Genomic DNA, 22,943 nt, shown 5'->3' with positions numbered 1-22,943 from the left:
AGACACACCACAGGACTTTTTTTATTTTGAAAGGGGGAATTTTATTATTATATATTAAAGGTGAAACAGGCTTGGGGACTTAAATGATGTAGTAGTACTAACATTGGGAGTGATGCATTTGTTTAAGTTGTTCATTGCTTGAGATTCAGTCCCTCTGTGTCCTCCTGTGCTCTAGGTGGAGCAAGAGCGTCTGGATAAGGTGTGGCCCAAGCTGCGTGTGCTGGCTCGCTCCTCTCCCACTGACAAACACACTCTGGTCAAAGGTAGGTTAAAGCTGTCACACATCTCTCTTTTTCTTGTTTTTACTCCCCTCCTCCTTCCTAAAATGTGTTCTCTTTCATGTGTGATCGACACACACACAGCGGACCCAGGGGTCTCTAGCACTGCCATCCCCTTCAGCCCAACCCAGTTTTCTTCAAAGACTAGCCTGTTTCATCTCAGTTGGGGGTGGTGGAGGGGTGGACAGAGAGTTACGGGTCAGGTGAGGCATAATGCAGGTGTTGGTCATGAATATGGAGACTCTTGACTAGAAGACTAACTGGGGGAAAAAAACACTGAATTTCAGTCACTGAAAATGCAAATGAAATGGGTAGAAGGCCATTTCGAAATATTGGGCGACCGACATTAATTAGTTATGTTCGTCCAAAAAATTCCATTCCCTCACAGAATGTGTATACTGCTGTCCAGTGTACTGAGATCTGAGGGGTGTGATCTTGTTCATCTCCCTCAGGTATCATGGACAGCACCGTCCTCGACACACGACAGGTGGTGGCTGTGACAGGCGACGGAACTAACGATGGCCCAGCCCTAAAGAAGGCTGATGTCGGATTCGCTATGGTAACACTCTCTATTCATATCGGTCTGTTTTCATGGTTCCCTTGTCACTACTTTCCTTCCAGTTTTACTCCCTCTATTTTCTCAGACAAGAATTGTTAGCGATAACTTAGTAAGTATTTACGAATACACAACAGTCATGACAAGCTAATTTTGCCCAAACCTCATCTCTGCAACTCTCCAATTTACTCCAAGTGCCTCCATTTAAGATGGCTGTGTAATAGGATAATAAATCATTAGAGGGAGTAACGATTGGATAAATCTGCTTGTCACCAGACAAGCCCCACTACATACACACACACACACACACACACACACACACACACACACACACACACACACACACACACACACCCACCCACACACTGCACCCCTCGTAGAAAGACCTCTGGGTTTGGGGGTTACAGAATGAGAGAGTGTGTGTGTGTGTGTGTGTGTGTGTGTGTGTGTGTGTGTGTGTGTGTGTAATTATATTGTGTTGTCTATCTGTGTGCTTGGCAGCCCGTGTCAGTATGCCGTTGTGAGGAGCCTTGGTTCGGATTAGCAGTCGCCCCTGTGGTTCAGTTAAATCCCAGCCCAATACAGTCCAATTCACATTCATTCAGGCTACAGTCCCTCGGCGAGCCTGTGTCACGCTAACGGGGAGACCCCACAGCCAGGAAGACCAGTTAATAGAATCAATCAATCAATCAAATGTATTTATAAAGCCCTTCTTACATCAGCTGATATCTCAAAGTGCTGTACAGAATTCCAGCCTAAAACCCCAAATAGCAAGCAATGCAGGTGTAGAAGCAAGGTGGCTAGGAAAAACTCCCTAGAAAGGCCAGAACCTAGGAAGAAACCTAGAGAGGAACCAGGCAATGAGGGGTGGCCAGCCCTCTTCTGGCTGTGCCGGGTGGAGATTATAACAGAACATGGCCAAGATGTTCAAATGTTCATTGATGACCAGCAGGGTCAAATAATAATAATCACAGTGGTCAGCACCTCGGGAGTAAATGTCAGTTGGCTTTTCATAGCCGATCATTCAGAGTATCTCTACCGCTCCTCCTGTCTCTAGAGAGTTGAAAATAGCAGGTCTGGGACAGGCAGCCCATCCGGTGAACAGGTCAGGGTTCCATAGCCGCAGGCAGAACAGTTGAAATTGGAGCAGCAGCACGGCCAGGTGGACTGGGGACAGCAAGGAGTCATCAGGCCAGGTAGTCCTGAGGCATGGTCCTAGGGCTCAGGTCCTCTGAAAGAGAAAAAGAGGGAGAGAATTAGAGAGAGCATACTTAAATTCACACAGGACACCGGATTAGACAGGAGAGCTGCTTGAGAGAGAGAGAGCTGCTTGAGAGAGAGAGAGCTGCTTGAGGGAGAGAGAGCTGCTTGAGAGAGAGAGAGCTGCTTGAGAGAGAGAGAGCTGCTTGAGAGAGAGAGAGCTGCTTGAGAGAGAGAGAGAGCTGCTTGAGAGAGAGAGAGAGCTGGTTGAAAGAGAGAGAGCTGCTTGAGAGAGAGAGAGAGCTGCTTGAGAGAGAGAGAGAGCTGCTTGAGAGAGAGAGAGCTGCTTGGGGGAGCGAGCGAGAGCTGCTTGGGGGAGCGAGCGAGAGCTGCTTGGGGGAGCGAGCGAGAGCTGCTTGGGGGGGATGCTTGAGAGAGAGCTGCTTGAGGAAAAAACAAAATTGCCACCACAGCACTGAAATTAGTACCATGACTGAGTATATGCTGCCCCTCCCACCACATACCCCAGTCAACCTCATTAGCCTCATCACTGTGTCTCCTGTAGAACAACTACATTAAGTATTTTCTGTTTTATTACTTCTAATACCCAAGCCCTCTTATTCCTGTCCCTTCCCCCAATAATATTGAGAGAACCTACCCTTAGTATCTCCATATAGAAAAGAGAAAGGAAAAGCAGAAGAAACCACAGAGAAACCAAGAGAAAAAATACACCCTATGAGACATGATGACCATCATCATTATTTTAATTGTCTCTTAACCTGACCACGTTTCCCACTACCTTCTGCTGCTGTGACAGCAGTAACACATTTCCTCAAGCGAAAACGCTTCTTCTCACTCAACTGGTTTAACCCCACCGTCTTCTGTAACCAACATCCCCACACTCAAAACACCGTTGACTACTCGTACTAGCAAAAGCCATATACAGTCTGTCATCATACTTGACTTTAAACGATAACTCCAAAGTCTGCTCCGGTGAGTCCAAAAACATGAACACCTGTCGCCGAAACGACATAACCTGTTTCAAAGCCGGGTGTTTGCAACCCAACGGGACAATCTTAATTGAACTTGCGAACTTCCCAAACCGCAATAACTCGCGCTCCAATAGCTCATTGGGAATAATTTGAAATCTCCAATAGCTCATTGGGAATAATTCGAAATCTTTACCCTTGTTGACGGAGAAAAAAGCGGCGTAACTTGAATAAACATTCCTTTAAGAAGTACGCCATGCTCAACCATACGATCAACAAGGCGCTCTTCTTTAAGAAAAACCACCACAGCTTTATTCACATAACGCATAAGCAACATTCTCATATCCTACCTTCTCTCCTACTGCAACCAGAAACTCCTCCACAGTGACAATAGCTTCAGTAACACACCTAAAGCCGTCCCAAAGTGACAGGGACGGCGTCCCCATGTGGATCATCGCCATCCCCGCCAAAACCAGGATAATTTCGGCACAAAAAAACAATATACTTAATTCTACCACAACAACTAAATAAAAATAATCATAACCTTTAATCATGCATAGGAAGAAAAAAAAGATGGCACCAAGAAAGGGAAACATAAAAGAACTCAACACACCACTCACACAATTCCCAGCATGCACCAAACACTCCCAGCATGCAGAGAGAGAGAGAGCTGCTTGAGAGAGAGAGCTGCTTGAGAGAGAGAGCTACTTGAGAGAGAGAGCTGCTTGCGAGAGAGAGCTGCTTGCGAGAGAGAGCTGCTTGCGAGAGAGAGCTGCTTGCGAGAGAGAGCGGCTTGCGAGAGAGAGCGGCTTGCGAGAGAGAGTGAGAGAGAGAGCTGCTAGAGCTGAGAGAGCGAGAGAGAGATGCTAGAGCTGCGAGATGAGGAGAGAGAGAGAGAGATGCGAGTCTATAGTCCCACATAGATCTTCATGAAACACTCACTATCCTTGTATGTAATGAGGAAAATGGCCTAAGTGAGTTAAACAAAGCTTTGAGGGAAAGAGAAGAAAATTAAAAGCACAGTAATTGAAAATAGAAAGGATAATGATATAGCCTCGGGTATTAGTGGCCCCAAATGTTCTGTGTAGACGAAGGGTCGCGGAGAGATGAAATACATTTTAATAGGTAGACTTTGTCTCCTTCCCTTTTTTTCTCCAAAGTTAATTGACTCGCATGATTGAGAGGAGAAAAGGGCAGATGTTAAAGGGGTGAAATGCAGTACCAATATGTAATGAAATGCTGACGGTTTGCTTGCTAGTTCTTTTCACCGGGACTCAAACTTTGACACTTAACACTGTGGGTACTGGTTACTCACTCTCATCCACCTGGCTGATGCACGGCAGCCATTTTGTGCTGAACCGCTCACCACTCATCAGCTGTCAAGGATGTAGCTGGTTCATGTCCCTGACTGACTGCAACTTTTATTGAACCTTTATTTATCCAGATGAGTCAATTAAATACACATTTTTATTTTTAATTACGGCCTGCCGAACTGAGGTCACATCTGGAAAAAAATGGCTGCCATGTATCAGCCAGGTACAGCAGATTGGTGTTACACTTTGGTGGTGGATTAGGTTAGTTCCCCATACAATGTAAAGCCATTGAGATCTAATCGCTAGCACTATATAAATGTAATTCATTATTAATAGGCCTGAAGGGAATATGTAATAACATATAAAAACAATGGGAACGATCACGGCCATTACCATCATCAGCCTTACCATCATCCCTACAAACCGAACACCTCCATCTCTGTCTCCTGATAGGGTATTGCCGGTACAGATGTGGCTAAGGAAGCATCTGACATCATTCTGACTGACGATAACTTCACCAGCATTGTCAAGGCTGTGATGTGGGGCCGCAACGTCTACGACAGCATCTCCAAGTTCCTCCAGTTCCAGCTCACTGTCAACGTGGTGGCCGTCATCGTGGCCTTCACTGGCGCCTGCATCACACAGGTAACACACTTACCCTTTGATCCTTCTTGAAATTCAATAAAACATTTTTTTTTAAACACCCTCACACACCACCTCTCTCTATCTGTCTCTCATGCTTCCACTCCACCTCCCTCTTTTCCTCACTCTCTCCAGGACTCTCCTCTGAAAGCAGTGCAGATGTTGTGGGTTAACCTGATCATGGACACCCTGGCATCCCTGGCTCTGGCCACCGAGCCCCCCACCGAGTCCCTGTTGCTGAGGAAGCCGTACGGCCGCAACAAGCCCCTGATCTCCCGCACCATGATGAAGAATATCCTGGGTCATGCCGTCTACCAGCTCACCATCATCTTCACCCTGCTGTTCGCTGGTGAGACCATCACACACTGGAACACACAGAGAGTCAGACCCAGCTGGAACACACAGAGAGTCAGACCCAGCTGGAACACACAGAGAGTCAGACCCAGCTGGAACACACAGAGAGTCAGACCCAGCTGGAACACACAGAGAGTCAGACCCAGCTGGAACACACAGAGAGTCAGACCCCGCTGGAACACACAGAGAGTCAGACCCCGCTGGAACACACAGAGAGTCAGACCCCGCTGGAACACACAGAGAGTCAGACCCCGCTGGAACACACAGAGAGTCAGACCCCGCTGGAACACACAGAGAGTCGCAGGCCCCGCTGGAACACACAGAGAGTCGCAGGCCCCGCTGGAACACACAGAGAGTCGCAGGCCCCGCTGGAACACACAGAGAGTCGCAGGCCCCGCTGGAACACACAGAGAGTCGCAGGCCCCGCTGGAACACACAGAGAGTCGCAGGCCCCGCTGGAACACACAGAGAGTCACAGGCCCCGCTGGAACACACAGAGAGTCACAGGCCCCGCTGGAACACACAGAGAGTCACAGTCCCCGCTGGAACACACAGAGAGTCACAGTCCCCGCTGGAACACACAGAGAGTTACAGGCCCCGCTGGAACACACAGAGAGTTACAGGCCCCGCTGGAACACACAGAGAGTTACAGGCCCCGCTGGAACACACAGAGAGTTACAGGCCCCGCTGGAACACACAGAGAGTTACAGGCCCCGCTGAAATCTCAAGAGACAGTATGCTTAAAATATGCTCTAAATATATTATCCTGTTTGCTCTTCCCCTCTCCCAGGAGAGAACATCTTTAACATTGACAGCGGGCGTAACGCGCCTCTTCATTCACCACCGTCCGAGCACTACACCATCGTGTTCAACGTGTTCGTCATGATGCAGCTGTTCAATGAGATCAACGCCAGGAAGATCCACGGAGAAAGGAACGTCTTCGAGGCCATCTACCGTAACCCCATCTTCTGTAGCGTGGTTATGGGAACCTTCATCCTGCAGGTACACACACATATTGCAGACACACACAAACACACAGATACTGTAGACACACACATATGCATACACTCACAAACACCACATGCATATACACACACACACTAACATACACACTAACATAAACACTCTCACACACACACAAGGAAAGGAGATGGTGAAGAGCAGGGGCAGAGAACTCAGATGCACTGCTTTTGGAATGAATGATCACTTCCCCACGGTGATCAATGAAAGTAAAAAAATTCAACTGTATCCTATCATGAAAAAAATGCATTGCCTGAACCAACGAGTCTCCCTGCTGATGGATAGACTTTACATTAACGGGCAACGAAATTGCATTGGGGATCTAGAGTAACTCCTTGGCTATTTTAATGTGTCGTTCAAACCTGAGATTGTGTGTTGTAGTGTATCATCACAACCTCAACTATAACTAATACATGCTCTATTGATATTCACTTGACAAGGAAAGGGCTGCATATAGCCCGTGTTCATGTATGTAGCCTTCCTAATAAAATAAATGAAGTTTTGAACTTGGTCAACAAAAATCATATTCATATTTTAGCTTTAACCAAAACATATTTGGATGCATCCGTTAACGATGGGCAAATGAACGTAGAAGGGTCAGGAATAGAGATGGCGGTGTAGCGTTGTACATTCAGAATCCTATACCTTTCAAGAGGAGCGAAGACTAGGGCTGTTGCGGCGAACCTATTACCGCCACACCGGCAGTCACTAGTCATGAAGGCAGTCAAATTCCACGTGACCGTTTAGTCATGGTAATTAGGCTTCTACAAACTCTGATGCTGCTGATGGTCATTAGTAGCCTCCCAAACCTGCTAATTGCATGGTACTTGGCACTATCTTGTCCCTTTAATCCCTCTGACATTAATGCAAATGTAATCGAAAATCGAATCAAACACTTCATGAGACCCAATGTGTTCATGTTGCGCAATATTTCTAAAGGCTATGCAATTGCTAGAGAAAACAGAGTGATGGCCTCTATTAAAAAGAGGAGGATCCCATCCGCTTTCTATAGGCCAGGCCTACTATATTTACAGTTGAAGTCGGAAGTTTACATACACTTAGGTTGGAGTCATTAACTCGTTTTTCAACCACTCCACAAATTTCTTGTTAACAAACTATAGTTTTGGAAAGTCGGTTAGAACATCTACATTGTGCATGACACAAGTAATTTTTACAACAATTGGTTACAGACAGATTATTTCACTGTTTCACAATTCCATTGGGTCAGAAGTTTACAATACACTAAGTTGACTGTGCCTTCAAACAGCTTGGAAAATTCCAGAAAATGATGTCATGGCTTTAGAAGCTTTTGATAGGCTAATTGACATAATTTGAGTCAATTGGAGGTGTACCTGTGGATGTATTTCAAGGCCTACCTTCAAACTCAGTGCCTCTTTGCTTGACCATGGGAAAATCAATAGAAATCAGCCAAGACCTCAGAAAACAAATTGTAGACCTCCACAAATCTGGTTCATCCTTGGGAGCAATTTCCGTACAAACAATAGTATGCAAGTATAAACACTATGGGACCACGCAGCAGTCATACCACTCAGGAAGGAGATGTGTTCTGTCTCCTAGAGATGAACGTACTTTGGTGCGAAATCAATCCCAGAACAACAGCAAAAAACTTTGTGAAGATGCTGGAGGAAACGGGTACAAAAGTATCTATATCCACAGTAAAACGAGTCCTATATCGACATAACCTGAAAGGCCACTCGGCAAGGAAGAAGCCACTGTTCCAAAACCGCCATAAAAAAGCCAGACTACGGTTTGCAACTGCACATGGGGACAAAGATCGTACTTTTTGGAGAAATGTCCTCTGGTCTGATGAAGTAAAAATGTAACTCTTTGGCCATAATGAACATCGATATGTTTGGAGGATAAAGGGGGAGGCTTGCAAGCCGAAGAACACAATCCCAACGGTGAAACACTGGGATGGCAGCATCATGTTGTGGAGGTGCTTTGCTGCAGGAGGGCTGGTCCACTTCACAAAATAGATGGCATCGTGAGGATATATTGAAGCAACATCTCAAGACATCAGTCAGGAAGTTAAAGCTTGGTTGCAAATGGGTCTTCCAAATGGACAATGACCCCAAGCATACTTCCAAAGTTGTGGCAAAATGGCTTAAGGACAACAAAGTCAAGGTACTGTAGTGGCCATCACAAAGCCCTGACCTCAATCCTATAGAAAATGTATGGGCAGAACTGAAAAAGCGTGTGCGAGCAAGGAGGCCAACAAACCTGACTCAGTTACACCAGCTCTTTCAGGAGGAATGGGACAAAATTCACCCAACTTATTGTGGGAAGCTTGTGGAAGGCTACCCGAAACGTTTGACCCAAGTTAAACAATTTACAGGCAAGGCTACCAAATACGAATTGAGTTTATGTAAACTTCTGACCCACTGGGAATGTGATGAAAGAAATAAAAGCTGAAATAAATCATTCTCTCTACTATTATTCTGACATTTCACATTCTTAAAATAAAATGGTGATCCTAACTGACCTAAGACAAGGAATTCTTACTAGGATTAAATGTCAAGAATTGTGAAAAACTGAGTTTAAATGTATTTGGCTAAGGTGTATGTAAACTTCCGACTTCAACTGTATTTCTCAACTTTACTAATATTAAGCAGATTGCTTATCTTTACAACAGGAGTATATTGCAGCCTACCTGGTGTAACAGTGTAGGTTCCGTCCCTCTCTTTGCCCCAACCCGGGCTCGAACCAGGGACCCTTGCACACATCAACAACTGACACCCCACGAAGCATCGTTACCCATCACGCCACAAAAGCAACGCAAGGGGAACCCTACTTCAAGTCTCAGAGCGAGTGACGTCACCGATTGAAACGCTATTAGCGCGAACCACCGCTAACTAACTAGCCATTTCACATCGGTTACACTGGCTGGCATGAAAATTTAACCACGGGAAAAGCGTCCTTCATTCCCTTTTTAAGTGCATAGATTACATGTAGTTTTTCCCCTGCCCCTGTTTCGAGAGAGGTGCATAATAATGGTCCACTCTAAATAAAAACACATTTCACACATATATTATTTAGTATATGTAAAATAATATTCTGATGGGTAACAATATTAGCCTATCACTTGTGAATTATACAGTGCCTTCGGAAAGTATTCAGACCCTTTGACTTTTTCCAAATTTTGTTATGTTACAGCCTTGTTTGAAAATATTATTAAATAAAATAAATCCTCATCAATCAACACACAATACCACATAATGACAAAGCGAGAACAGGTCTTTAGAAATGTTTGCAAATGTATATATAAAAAAATAAGTACCTTATTTACCTAAGTACCCTTTGCAATGAGACTTGAAATTGAGCTCAAGTGCATCCTGTTTCCATTGATCATCCTTGAGTTGTTTCTACAACTTGATTGGAGTCCACCTGTTTTAAATTCAATTGATTGGACATGATTTGGAAAGGCACACATCTGTCTATATAAGGTCCCACAGTTGACAGTGCATGTCAGAGCAAAAGCCAAGCCATGAGGTCAAAGGAATTGTCCACAGAGCTCCCGAGACAGGATTGTGTCGAGGCACAGATCTGGGGAAGGGTTCCAAAACATTTCTGCAGCATCATTCTTAAATGGAAGAAGTCTGGAACCACCAACACTCTTCCTAGAGCTGGCTGCCTGGCCAAACTGAGCAATCGAGGGAGAAGGCCCTTGGTCATGGAGTTGACCAAGAACCCATCGGTCACTCTGACAGTGCTCTAGAGTTCCTCTGTGGAGATGGGAGAACCTTCCAGAAGGACAACCATCTCTGCAGCACTCCACCAGTCAGGCCTATATGGTAGAGTAGCCAGACGGAAGCCACTCCTCAGTAAAAGGCACATGACAGCCCACTTGGAGTTTGCCAAAAGGCACCTAAAGACTGACAGACCATGAGAAACACAATTCTCTTGTCTTATGAAACCAAGATTGATCTCGTTGGCCTGAATGGCAAGTGTCACGTCTGGAGGAATTCTGGCACCATCCCTACGGTGAAGCGTGTTGGTAGCATCATGCAGTGGGGATATCCGGAGCCCGGACTTAAACCCGATCTAACATCTCTGAAGAGACCTGAAAATAGCTGTGCAGCAGCGCTCCCCATCCAACCTGACAGAGCTTGAGAGGATCTGCAGAGAAGAATGGGAGAAACTCCCCAAATGCAGGTGTGCAAAGCTTGTAGCGTCATACCCAAGAAGACTCGATGCTGTAATCGCTGCCAAAGGTGCTTCAACAAAGTACTGAGTAAAGTGTCTGAATGCTTATGTAAATGTGATATTTCAGTTTGTGAGTGATGCCCAGCGTAATGCAAGAAACAATGCCTAATTTAAAACTTTTTCTAATCATAGTCGCACACCTAGCCTAGTCCAGAAGCCTATGTGTTTTGATAAGGTCTGTATCACAACTAAAGTGGCCAAGTAACTTCGTAAAATGTATGCCAAACTGGCATACATAAGCAGTTTGGCGAAGATCATTTTCACCATAAAAATGCACCTTTATTATAATAAAAGCATTACATGCATAATAACATCTGTGGTCACTTTTGATAATGTTGTTTTCCCGCTAATGGAACATTTGCGCCTATAGCCTACTGCTGTGTGTGCATATCTGCGCTTATAATGTGAAGAAATAGCCTAATAGTTTATCACATTTTAAGCTAAACGTTCTGGTTGTATTCATTTGGGATCTATAGCATCCCGCAACTGTCCCAGACTATGTTTGGAATATTTATTTCTCACACAGAATAGAGTAGGTCAACTTTTGTACTATGGGGGGTTAGTAGATTGACATAGGCTACTGCTTTTGCTGATTGTTTGGCCTACCCATCTTGTTGGCTGACGAAAAGTAAATGTGGACAGTTCTTCCAATATCTTCAATATGCACCTCGAATTGGATAAGGATGCATGCAGTTGTGTCCCCAAAGTGTCAGTCTTCACTTGAAGCCTGTGAGAAAGACCCGATCATGTGATGGAGAGCCATGTGTGAGAGGTGCTTCTGAGCACGCAGCCCTTGTGGAGAAGGGAACAACGGCCACTGGCCACAAAAGGAATGGAGTTTTTTAGGGTGCATTATGGCCACACAAAGGGGGTGCCGCAGGGAAATTGTCAAATTGTGATTGAGAGACTGATGAAGTGTGAACAGCCTGCGATTTAAAAAAACAAAAACAAAGCAGAGCTCATGCATTTCAAGTGACTTTTTAAAAATCATCATTAGTCGCATCAGGCAGCTTTACAAACAAAACATACAGCCCAACGTTTGTAGAACAAGTTACATTAAAAACTCTAGATTAAGCCTATAGGGGTACCTATTTCTTTGTTAATCGCTCAACACAGAATAGCCGGTTGTGTGCACTCCCTCAAATTTCTATTTTATTCAGCTTTGTTCAGTTGTATTCTTCATACTATAAAATAATGCCATGGAATTCGAACCAAATCTGGTCTACTAAATGAACTAGCATAGCCCACAGCCATATGGCATAACCAGATCAGGAGAATGTATATGTTACAAAGGTCTGCATCAGTGGCTTGTAGGCTGGAAGCCAGGAGATGCTAAATGTGTTTATGTTAATTAACGGTCAATTACCGTGAGACCGACAATTATTTGCTTGGCAATCACCGGCTGACAAAAGTTTGTGACCTCCACATCCCTAGGGATGACCTTAATGTATGTCAAGTAGAGACACCATAGCCTCATGTACATCTGCCTCACCAGGCACCCATATTGATAGGATGGTTGTATAGACCTCTTAGCTCAAAGGTGTCTTATCTGGATGACAGAGGCACTGGGCTTTGACCAGGCCACACATAGTAACAGAGATATATTTATCTTGAGGATTTTATATAAATTGGATCAGAAAAATTCAAATATAACTAAATTACTGAGATATGCTGAGAACTGTGGTTTGAAGCAAATGTTTAATGACACTACTAGATCGTCAACCAAGATGTGTCACCATTCTGACACATGGATTGATCTGATATTCTATAATATACCATTGCAATGCTTAGAGGCCAGATCAATGCCTGTGGGCTGGATAGAGTATAATATTGTGACCATAACCATGAACACCAAGGTTCCAAAGAAACCCCCAAAGATTGTGGTCAAGATAATTTTTTTATTTAATTTTTAAATCATGAGCAGTTTCAAAATGATTTGGCTGCTGTACCCTGGGAGCTGACTTATCTGGAGGATTATTTAAATCATGCTACAGAATGTTTTCTTGATTTGCTCACTGGGGTAATGGACCATCATGCCCCAGTCGGAAAGAGTACAGTTGGTGCTCGTCCATCTCCATGGATTGATGAAGACCTGGGTGAGGTGTTTGCTTAAATAAATAAAAAAGTATTTACATTATGTCTCATTAAATTAGTTAAACACCCATTCTTCCAAACAAGCTATTGTCCAATGGATTGATGATCATATTATGAGGAAACAAACCTTCTCTTTTAGTCTATCATTGGTGTCAGTAGAGGTGGTGTTAAACCTATTGAAGTCCATACCAAATGGCAAATCTACAGGTTATGATCTTATGGACAATGTTTTACTTCGCTATGTTACTCTCCAGATTGCAGCTCCACTGAAATACATATTTGATTGGTTTCTTTGGAACCTTGGGAAATTTCCAAATGTATGGAAGCATGCTAAGCTGTGTCTGTCCATTTGGGGCTACCAAGTGGCGCAGTGGTCTAAGACACTGCATGTCAGTGCTAGAGGCGTCACTACAGACAACCTGGTTAGAATCCAGACTGTATCACAACTGGCCGTGATAGGATTCCCATAGGGCGGCACACAATTGGCCCAGCGTCGTCCGAGTTTGGCCGGTGTAGGTAAAAGAACACATTCTTCCTACCAATAGTCAACCAATCAGTCTACTCCCTTCACTCAGTAAGATATTGGAGGGTATTGTGAGTAGACAAATGTGGGAGTACATGGAAAATAATGATCTGACCACAGCCGATCAGCATGCTTATCGCAAAAACCAATCCACAACCACTGCATTAGTTGACATGACTAACCAGTGCTAATGCTAATGCTAATGATAATGGCAGGTTTGTGGGTGTAATATTTGTAGATTTCAGTGCAGCATTTGATTTAGTGGATCATGAAATAATTTTGACAAAAATATTGCACCATGGGTTTAAGGAGGCAGTGTTGAATTGGGTACAGTCATATCTAACTGTCAGAAAACAGTCCGCCTTGCTTTAGACTGTGAAGTACCGCAGGGCAGCTGCCTTGGTCCACTTCTTATTCAGTATTCAGTTGGTAAGAGACAAACGTTCAGTCAATACTCGGAATAGATTGTCCACCATCTGTGTTATTCTGGCAGAAAAGAGAAATAGGCAAAATAACATTTAAATTCAGAGCAATGAAGAAATAGAATAATTTATCTTAGCAAACCAGAAACCTTTCAATATACTTTATAAATTCAAACAATACTTTAGAACCATTTAAATATACTAAATTGGAAGGTTGTGCAGACTATGGTAGATCTATCAATCTATCTTTTCAGACTGTCAGAGTATTTATCTGGTCAATACGTCAGTGTATTATGTCTGTTTGTAACAGTGTGTTATATGTGAACATGTGATTGTATTATAAATTGCATTTTTATGTGTAAGCACTCTTGGAATATTAGTCCAAATGAGGACTAAAATGAATTCAAACACAACCAGATATACACTCACACACACCACATGCACTCTCTCTCACACACACACACTGTTTCTCCATCTTTATTAGTGTCTATTAGATCTACAGGTACACACACTCACTCTGTGTCTCTGTCTCAGATTGTCATTGTCCAGTTTGGAGGAAAGCCCTTTTCCTGCACAGCTCTGAGCATCGACCAGTGGCTCTGGTGTGTCTTCATTGGAGTGGGAGAGCTGCTCTGGGGACAGGTAAGACACACAAACAATCTGTGTGTGTGTGCATGCGTGTGTGTGCGTGAGGCAGCTGGTACAGTAGGTGCCAGGGAACTGTTGCTACGTTGCGGGTTCAGGAACACAAAGCTGTTGCATTCCATGGTTACCATCACAACCGTCACTGTGGTAATGAGCGCTGGCGCACATGAAAGCAGCATGGCCCACATTTGCCCACACCCCGGAGGATGAGAACCCAGCACAATACTCCCTCTGCGTCTATATATATATATGCACACACATACACATGTTCAAAGACACGCACACATACTTCTCCATCTGCATGAACTCACACACACACGTTCAAAGACACACGCTCTTCTCACTTCACACCTACACACCCACATACTCATATATACAGAGAAAGAGATCTCATACTGTCTATAGACAGGAGCCTGTACCCTCAAAGACGAGCTTCCCCACACTGAATTCAGTTAGGAGGCAGAGAGAGCGATCTCTCTGTTAAACCAGGTAGAACAAGCTAGTGTAAGTCTCCCTGTATCCACTAATTTAGTAATAAGGTCCGAAGGGGTGTGGTATATGGCCAATATACCACGGCTAAGGACTATTCTTTGCACAACGCAACTCTGAGTGCCTGGACACAGCCCTTAGCCATGGTATATTGGCCATGTATCACAAACCCCAGAGGTGTGTTTACCAACGTAATTAGAGTAGTAAAAATAAGTGTTTTGTCATACCCATGGTATACGGTCTGATATACCATGGTTGTCAGCCAATCAGCATTCAGGGCTTGAATCACCCAGTTTATAATATTACATATATGATGATGCCCTCCAGCATGTGTACGTGCATGCACATACATGTTTGTCTGTGTGTGGGAGTCTGAAAGCATAGTCATTCAGAGGTGACTAAATTAATTTGAGTCATCATGGCTTATTACATAAGCGTACCTTGTTTGAAATGCCGACGAGAACATAACACAGCACCACATTACCTTAGTATCTATATCTCCACCCTAAGGAATGATACAGCAAGAAGGTTTGACACCCTTTTACTGACACTGCAGTTTGTTTTAGGCTGCATCCCAAATGGTACTCTATTCCATATGTCAGGGAACTAGATTCAGCTGCAGACCAATTTTATTTCTTTTTTTCTTCAATAATTTGTAGACTGCAAAGTAAGCGCAAGAAGCCCACACAGATATATTGTTTGAACAAAACATAACTTCAAATGTTGCTAACATTTGTATACAATCCATGTGTCTCTCTTTTATGCATGGGAATAATTGGGAACAGATTTCTTAAATTAAAATCACCCGGAGCTGATTTCCTGGTGTTTTTACAGTCTTTTATGTCCAACAATAAAAAATAAAAAATATAGTATTTTATTCATTTGTTTTTGCTCAGAAATCTTCGGTGGCCAAATAAAACCATTTGGGGAATCCTACCATATGTAGTGCACTAGGGAATAGGGTGCCATTTGGGATGTAACCTCAGTCAGTTGGGTTCAGTCCAGGGGCATGATGGTGAGTCATCTATCTGCTTAACCAACCCATGTCTTAAAAACAGTTACATGAGGACAAACTGGCTGGAAACTGCTTGGCAACTAGAACCATTCAATATAAATAGTCATTGAAATGTATTTTTCTTTATTTCTTTTTTTACCCCAATTTCGTTGTATCCAATTGGTAGTTAGTCTTGTCTCATCGCTGCAACTCCCCTACGGACTCGGGAGAGGCGAAAGTCGATAGCAGTGCGTCCTCCGAAACACAACCCAACCAAGTCACACTGCTTCTTAAGCCACCAAGCTACTTAACCTGGAAGCCAGCCGCACCAATGTGGCGGAGGAAACACTGTACACCTGGCAACCGTGTCAGCGTGCACTGCGCCCGACCCGCCACAGGAGTCGCTAATGTGCGATGGCACAAGGACATCCCTGCGGGCCAAACCCTCCACTAACCCGGACGACGCTCGGCCAATTGTCCTCAGCAATTTGTCCTCCGCCCCTTGGGTCTCCCAGTCGCGGCCAGCTGCGACTGAGCCTGGACTCGACCCAGAATCTCTAGTGGCACAGCTAGCACTGCGATGCAGTGCCTTAGACCACTGCGCCACTCGGGAGGCCAATGTATCTCTATGCTGACAACACCATAGAATTACAGTAATTTAATATGTTCTCTGTGGACAACCCTTTCGCCAGTCTGGGCCTGGGAAATGACCATGCTTGTGATTAAGTGGCATTATTGCCGGGAGAAATGGAGGGAATGCTTTAAATGTAATGAATTTCAGACCATTAATTTAATTGAGTTACTGAACCGATATACACTGAGTGTACCAAACATTAGGAACACCTGCTCTTTCCATGATATTGACTGACCAGGTGAATTCAGTTGAAAGCTATGATCCCTTATTGATGTTACTTGTTAAATACACTTCACTGAGTGTAGATGAATGGGAGGAGACAGGTTAAAGAATGATTTTTAAGCCTTGAGAAAACTGAGACATGGATTGTGTATGTGTGCCATTCAGAGGGTGAGTGGGCAAGACAAAATATATTTAAATCCCTTTGAACAGGGTATGGTAGTAGGTGCCAGGTACAACGGTTTGTGTGTCAAGAACTGCATCGCTGCTGGGTTTTTCACGCTCAACAGTATCAAGAATGCTCCACCACCCAAAGGACATCCAGCCAACTTGACACAACTGTGGGAAGCATTGGAGTCAACATGGGCAAGCATCCCTGTGGAACGCTTTTGACACCTTGTGGTGTACATGCCTTGATGAATTGAGGCTGTTCTGAGGGCAAAAGTGGGTGCAACCTAATATTAGGAATGTATTGTACACTCAGCGTAAGTTCACATGAAACATTATTAATGCATGTGATAGCCTGCCAAGAAATATGATGGGAGGAGAAACCATTGGACCTATTACATTTAGATCAGACAAGGTGTTATTATCAAGTCCGAGCTTTTTAATGGTATACTCAAATCAAATTCTATTCATTACATGCTTCGTAAACAACAGGTGTAGAAAACCCTTCCCAAGAATGCAGAGAGAAAGAAAATTGAGAAATAATAAAAAAGTATTAATAAATACACAGTGAGTAACGATAACTTAGCTATGTACTGTACATGGGGTACCTAGTCGATGTGCAGGGCTACAAGGTAGTTGAGGTACGTATGAACATATAATTAGTGTGAAAAGGGTAAATGCAGATAGTCCGGGTAGTTATTAGGTTAACTATTTAACTAATTATTTAGCTGTCTTATGACTTGGGGGTGAAGCTGTTTAGGGTTCTGTTGGTTTCAGACTTGGTGCCGTTTGCTGTGTGGTAGCAGAGAGAACAGTCTATGAATTGGGTGGCTGGAGTCTTTGACAATTGTTGGGGTATTCCTCTGACACCACCTGGTATAGAGGTCCTGGATGGCAGGGAGCACGGCCCCAGCCGTACACAGTACCCTCTGTAGCGCCTTGCGGTCAGATGCCAAGCAGTTGCCATACCAAGCTGTGACGCTGCTGGTCAAGATGCTCTCAATGGTGCAGCTGTAGAACTTTTTGAGGATCTGAGGGTCCATGACAAATCTTTTCAGACCTTTTAGGGGGAAGAGGCATTGTCGTGCTTTCACGACAGTGTTGTGTGTGAACCATGATAGATCCTTAGGGATGAGGACACTGAGAAACTTGAAGCTCTCGACCAGCTCCACCTCAGCCCCGTCGATGTAAATGGGGGCGTGATCAGACCTCCATTTCCTGTAGTCGATGATCAGCTCCTTTGTGTGGTGCAAGGTTGTTGTCCTCGCACCACACTAACAGGTCTGTGACCTCTTCCCTATGGACTGTCTCATGGTCGTCGGTGATCAGGCCTGCCACCGTTGTCTTCAGCAAACTTAATGATGGTGTTGGATTTGTACACAGCCACACATTTATGGGTGAACAGGGAGTACAGAAGGAGACTAAGCAAACACCCCTGAGGGGCCCCCGTGTTGAGGGTCACAGTGGCGGATGTGTTGTTGCCTACCCTCACCACCTGGGTCCGGCCCATCAGGAAGTGCAGGAACCAGTTTCAGAGGGAGATGTTCAGTCCCAAGGCCCTTAGCTTAATGATGAGCTTGGAGGGCACTATGGTGTTGAAGGCTGAGCTGTAGTCAATGAACAGCATTCTCACATAGGTGTTGGGCAGTGTGAAGGGCAATAGAGATTGCCCCATCTGTGGATCTGTTGGGGCGGTATGCAAATTGGAGTGGGTCCAGGGTGTCGGAGAAGATCGTGTTGATGTGAGCCATGACCAGCCCTTCAAAGCATTTCATGGCTACAGATGTGAGGGCTATGGGGCGATATTCATTTAGACAGGTTACCTTGGCGTTCTTGGGCACAAGGACTATGGTGGTCTGCTTGAAACATGTAGGTATTACAGACTGCATCAGGGAGAGGTTGAAAATGTCAGTAAAGACACTTGTCAGCTGGTCAGTGTATGCTCGTGAGTATGCATCCTGGTAATCCATCTGGCCCTGCGGCCTTGTGAATGTTAACCTGTTTAAAAGTGTTACTCACATGGCCTAACTTTTATTGACAATTTTGACATTTTTTGGAAACAAAAGATGCTCTACAGGGATGATGTACTCCACCCAAACCATCTCGGAGCCTGGACCCGATCTTCACACTTCAACGCCGCGTTAAGATATTGACTCCGAGATATACCAAGCCCCACTCATATATCTCCCATCCTCTCTAAGCGTTATCCTTGTACTGTTGGGGGTGTTGTCAGTTGTAATCTTGTACCCATTAGTTTGAACTCCTCTTAGTTCTGCTATTGTTAGCTCAAGAGAGGAGTATGTGGTCTGCTCACCCAGTGCTTTTAGTTCAAATGAGAATTCCATGAACTTGAATACCCCCTCGGTTTTCAAATCACGTGGAGGGGTTGGGCTGTTGCACAATAGCAACCAAAGCCCATGTAAGTCAGTTTATAACATTCCATCGTTGGTTACTCTGAGAGTTCCTCATATTGACATTGGCTGCGGCCTCAGACCCTATGGCGCTAACCTTGGAAAAGTAACTCCAATTTCTTCTCCTGTCTCTATTACTAATGGGGATAGACCAAATGGTGCAGTTCTATGCAAACTTATAGCCATACCAACTATTTCAATATCAACCATCAGACAGGGCCTGCAACTGCTTTTTGATCATAGCTTGTTTGAGCTGGAGTTTCCATGTGACTTAAAAAATCGTAAAGGACCTGGGTTGATGTATCGGAAGATCATGCGCTTACCTCCTGAACTGGATTACATTAATGATCTGGGCTATTCCTGACATTCTGGTATTGACAAAGTTGGATCTCTGGGGACATTCTGGACTGATATTAATATTTAAGGTTATGTGTTCAGAACTGACAGACAGAGTAGAGGTGGTGGAGTGGCCATTTTAATAAAAAATGTTTAAAAAAAAAATATCCCTTGCCCAAAAATTTGAGCTACAATCTTTAAGCTTTTGTCTGGGGAAAAATGTATCCATAACTGTTATAGGGGTCTACCATCCTCCTTCGGCTAACCTTTGTGCACTCGAGAAGTTAACTAGTTTGTCTTCTTTTACGAAATTACATTTACATTTAAGTCATTTAGCAGACGCTCTTATCCAGAGCGACTTACAAATTGGTGCATTCACCTTATGATATCAAATTAGAAGTTATTGTCCTGGGTGACCTGAATTATGATTGGGAAATGCAGGCTTCAGACAATCTAAAAAACATGTATAAGGATCTAAACCTAACCCAGTTTGTGACTAAGCCTACACGGCCCAACCCTAAAGATCCTTCAAAGTCAACTCTGATGTCACCGTCTTCTACTGGTGTCTTCGCACAAGACATTAGTGACCATTGCCCAGTTGTTTGTGTTAGAGATGTGAGAATACAAAAATCGAAGCCTTGTGTCATCACATAGAGAAACTTGAAAAACTTCAGTGAACAGGCTTTCTTACAGTCTTTATTTTATTGACCTTGATTGTATTTTCTGGCTAAATTCTGGAAACTGTCAAATCCCTCAAGGGTTCTACTTCCTCCTCTCTGGCACAACAAATTAATTCAGACACTGTCCTCGTTACGGGAAAAAATGCCATCATTGATGCATGTAATCACCATTTTATTTCAGCGGGCTATCTCTTTGAAAGGAACTTCTAAGCCTATTCAAAATTATATTGGGTTGGATGCTGATATGAGAAATGTGTGTGTGCTTAGTCCCCTCCTGTACTCCCTGTTCACCCACGACTGTGTGGCCAAGCACAACTCCAACACCATCATTAAGTTTGCTGACAACACAACAGTGGTATGCCTGATCACCAACAACGATGAGACAGCCTATAGGGGGGAGGTCAGAGACCTGGCTGTGTGGTGCCAGTACAACAACCTCTCCTTCAATGTGAGCAAGACAAAGGAGCTGATCGTGGACTACAGGAAAAGGTAGTCCAAACAGGCCCCCATTGACATTGATGGGGTTGTAGTAGAGCTGGTCAAGAGTTTCAAGTTCCTTGGTGTCCACATCACCTATGAACTTTCATGGTCCAAACACACTAAGACAGTTATGAAGAGGGCATGACAACACCTTTTCCTTCATAGGAGACTGAAAAGATTTGGCATGGGTCCCCAGATCCTCAAAGTTCTACAGCTGCGCCATTGAGAGCATCCTGACAGGTTGCATCACCGCCTGGTATGGTAACTGCTTGGCATCTAAGGCGCTATAGAGGGTAGTGTGTACGGCCCAGTACATCACTGGGGCCAAGCTTCCTGCCATCCAGGACCTATACACTAAGCGGTGTCAGAGGAAAGGCCAAACAATTGTCAAAGACTCCAGTCACCCAAGTCATAGACTGTTTTCTCTGTTACCGCACGGCAAGCGGTACCAGAGCGCCAAGTCTAGGATCAAAAGGCTCCTTAACATCTTCTACCCCCCCCCCCCAATTAGTTTTTTACACTGCTGCTACTCGCCGTTTACTATCTATCTCACTTCACCCCTACCTACATGTGCAAATTACCTCGACTAACCTGTACCCCCTCACATTGACTCGGTACCGGTACCCCCTGTATATAGCCTCATTATTTTGTTACTCTTTATTATTTTTTACTTTCGTTTATTGAGAATATTTTCTTAACTCTTTCTTGAACTGCACTGTTGGTTAAGGGCTTGTAAGTAAGCATTTCATAGTAAGGTCTACACATGTTGTATTTGGCGCAGGTGACAAATAAAGTTTGATTTGAGAAAGTTGCAAAAAAAGCTTGCACTCTGTTCCTTGCCTCAGGCTGTACATGCTGTTCTCCAAGTGATCATATTTTCACTCATCAGTCTTCTCAATTGAATCTGGTCTTTGCTGATAGGTCAAATTAGTTTAGATTTAGAGTGGTCCATTATCAAATGGGCAGGAACAGGGGCAGGTGAAAAAAATTAATGTCATCAGTATGCACTCCATTAGCGAATGGAGGCCACTTTCCTGCTGGTTAATTTTTCACTCGTGTTGGGTAGGCTATTTCCGGTTATTTCACTTCATGCATCAACCACTGTTTGAGGAGCATGCATTCTCTCACCAACAACAGGTGATATTCCGCCCAAACTCTGTATGTCATGGGCTCTCCAACCCTGTTCCTGCAGCTACCCAGTGCTTCATTTGGGAAACTAAGGGAAGTCTATCCGGGAACATCAATAGTAACATGTTTTCACAACTAAACATTAAACTGTTGACAGACCCTCTTCTGCGCGCTTGAGAAAGGAATGAAGGAGATATTCTGTAGTTAAAGTTAATGTGTCAGCCTATTATTTATTGAAATATAAAAATACCTTGCTCCTAGTCTATTCAAAATCAAATATAAATTCACACTAGGCCTAATTTTAGGCTCACTCTGAATTTGTTTAATTTAGGCTACCAGTTATAAACCAAAGATGTTAAAACAGTTTTTATGTTTTTGGTTAGAGGTTAGAGGGACAGTGGTTAGAGGGACAATAGAGCCCTGAGTGCCAGGCCGTTAGTGACCTGACGATTGTTAGCGAGTTGGGTACTACTAACATGTGCATAAGAGGAGATTACCGTGACTCAACGGCCACGTGGAATTTTACTGCGATCCTGACTCATGACTGCCAGTGTGGCGGTAATATGGTCACCGCAACAGCCCTAGGTGAGAGGTTTTGGGGGCATGATCTGTGTGCGTCTGAAACGTTCTCACTCATCATTATTCACAATTCATGCATGATTATCCATTCATGTAGATGTGTTCAGAAACATATTATATTATCTACAATAAAGGTGACTCCCCTCCCCAAATCGTTGGGGCATGGACCATTTTGACTCCAATGCACACATTTGACTAAACGTAATGCACTTTCAAAAGGGGTGGACTAGATTAAAGTGCATTCGTTTCTAAACGGTGAAACATGCTCTCAAATAATAGGTGAAATTCTCTACTTTTGATCTCAAATCTAAAATGGTGGACTATAGAGACATTAAGAGTTGTAGCGTCACTGTCCAAATAAATACATACGGGAGTGTATATACAGTGCCTTCAGAAAGTATTCACACCCCTTGACTTTTTCCACATTTGGTTGTGTTAATAAGTGGGATTAAAATTGATTTGTCATTTTTGTTCAACGATCTACCTAAAATACTCTGTCAAAGTGGAAGAAAAATTATTAATATTTGTTTAAATAAATGTAAAATAAAACTAATATCTTGATTAG

The 22,943-nt window shown here is 43.9% G+C and overlaps 1 protein-coding gene across 7 annotated transcripts in view; it reads left to right on the top strand.

Annotated features, from left to right (window-relative positions):
- LOC106565103 (plasma membrane calcium-transporting ATPase 1) overlaps window positions 1-22,943 on the top strand; it is a 165,705-nt gene that overhangs the window by 122,091 nt on the left and 20,671 nt on the right. For all 7 annotated transcript variants that reach the window (XM_014131832.2, XM_045691507.1, XM_014131834.2 and 4 more), the window contains 6 exons: window positions 176-263; window positions 731-837; window positions 4,790-4,981; window positions 5,114-5,327; window positions 6,123-6,334; window positions 14,150-14,257. In XM_014131832.2, coding sequence (XP_013987307.1) covers window positions 176-263; window positions 731-837; window positions 4,790-4,981; window positions 5,114-5,327; window positions 6,123-6,334; window positions 14,150-14,257 — 921 coding nt within the window. The remainder of the gene's footprint in view (window positions 1-175; window positions 264-730; window positions 838-4,789; window positions 4,982-5,113; window positions 5,328-6,122; window positions 6,335-14,149; window positions 14,258-22,943) is intronic.

The sequence above is a fragment of the Salmo salar genome, chromosome ssa12 (genome assembly GCF_905237065.1).
Source record: "Salmo salar chromosome ssa12, Ssal_v3.1, whole genome shotgun sequence".
NCBI classification, from domain to species: domain Eukaryota; kingdom Metazoa; phylum Chordata; class Actinopteri; order Salmoniformes; family Salmonidae; genus Salmo; species Salmo salar.
Note: the sequence above shows the minus strand (reverse complement) of the source record. Positions and strands in the feature narration are given on the sequence as shown.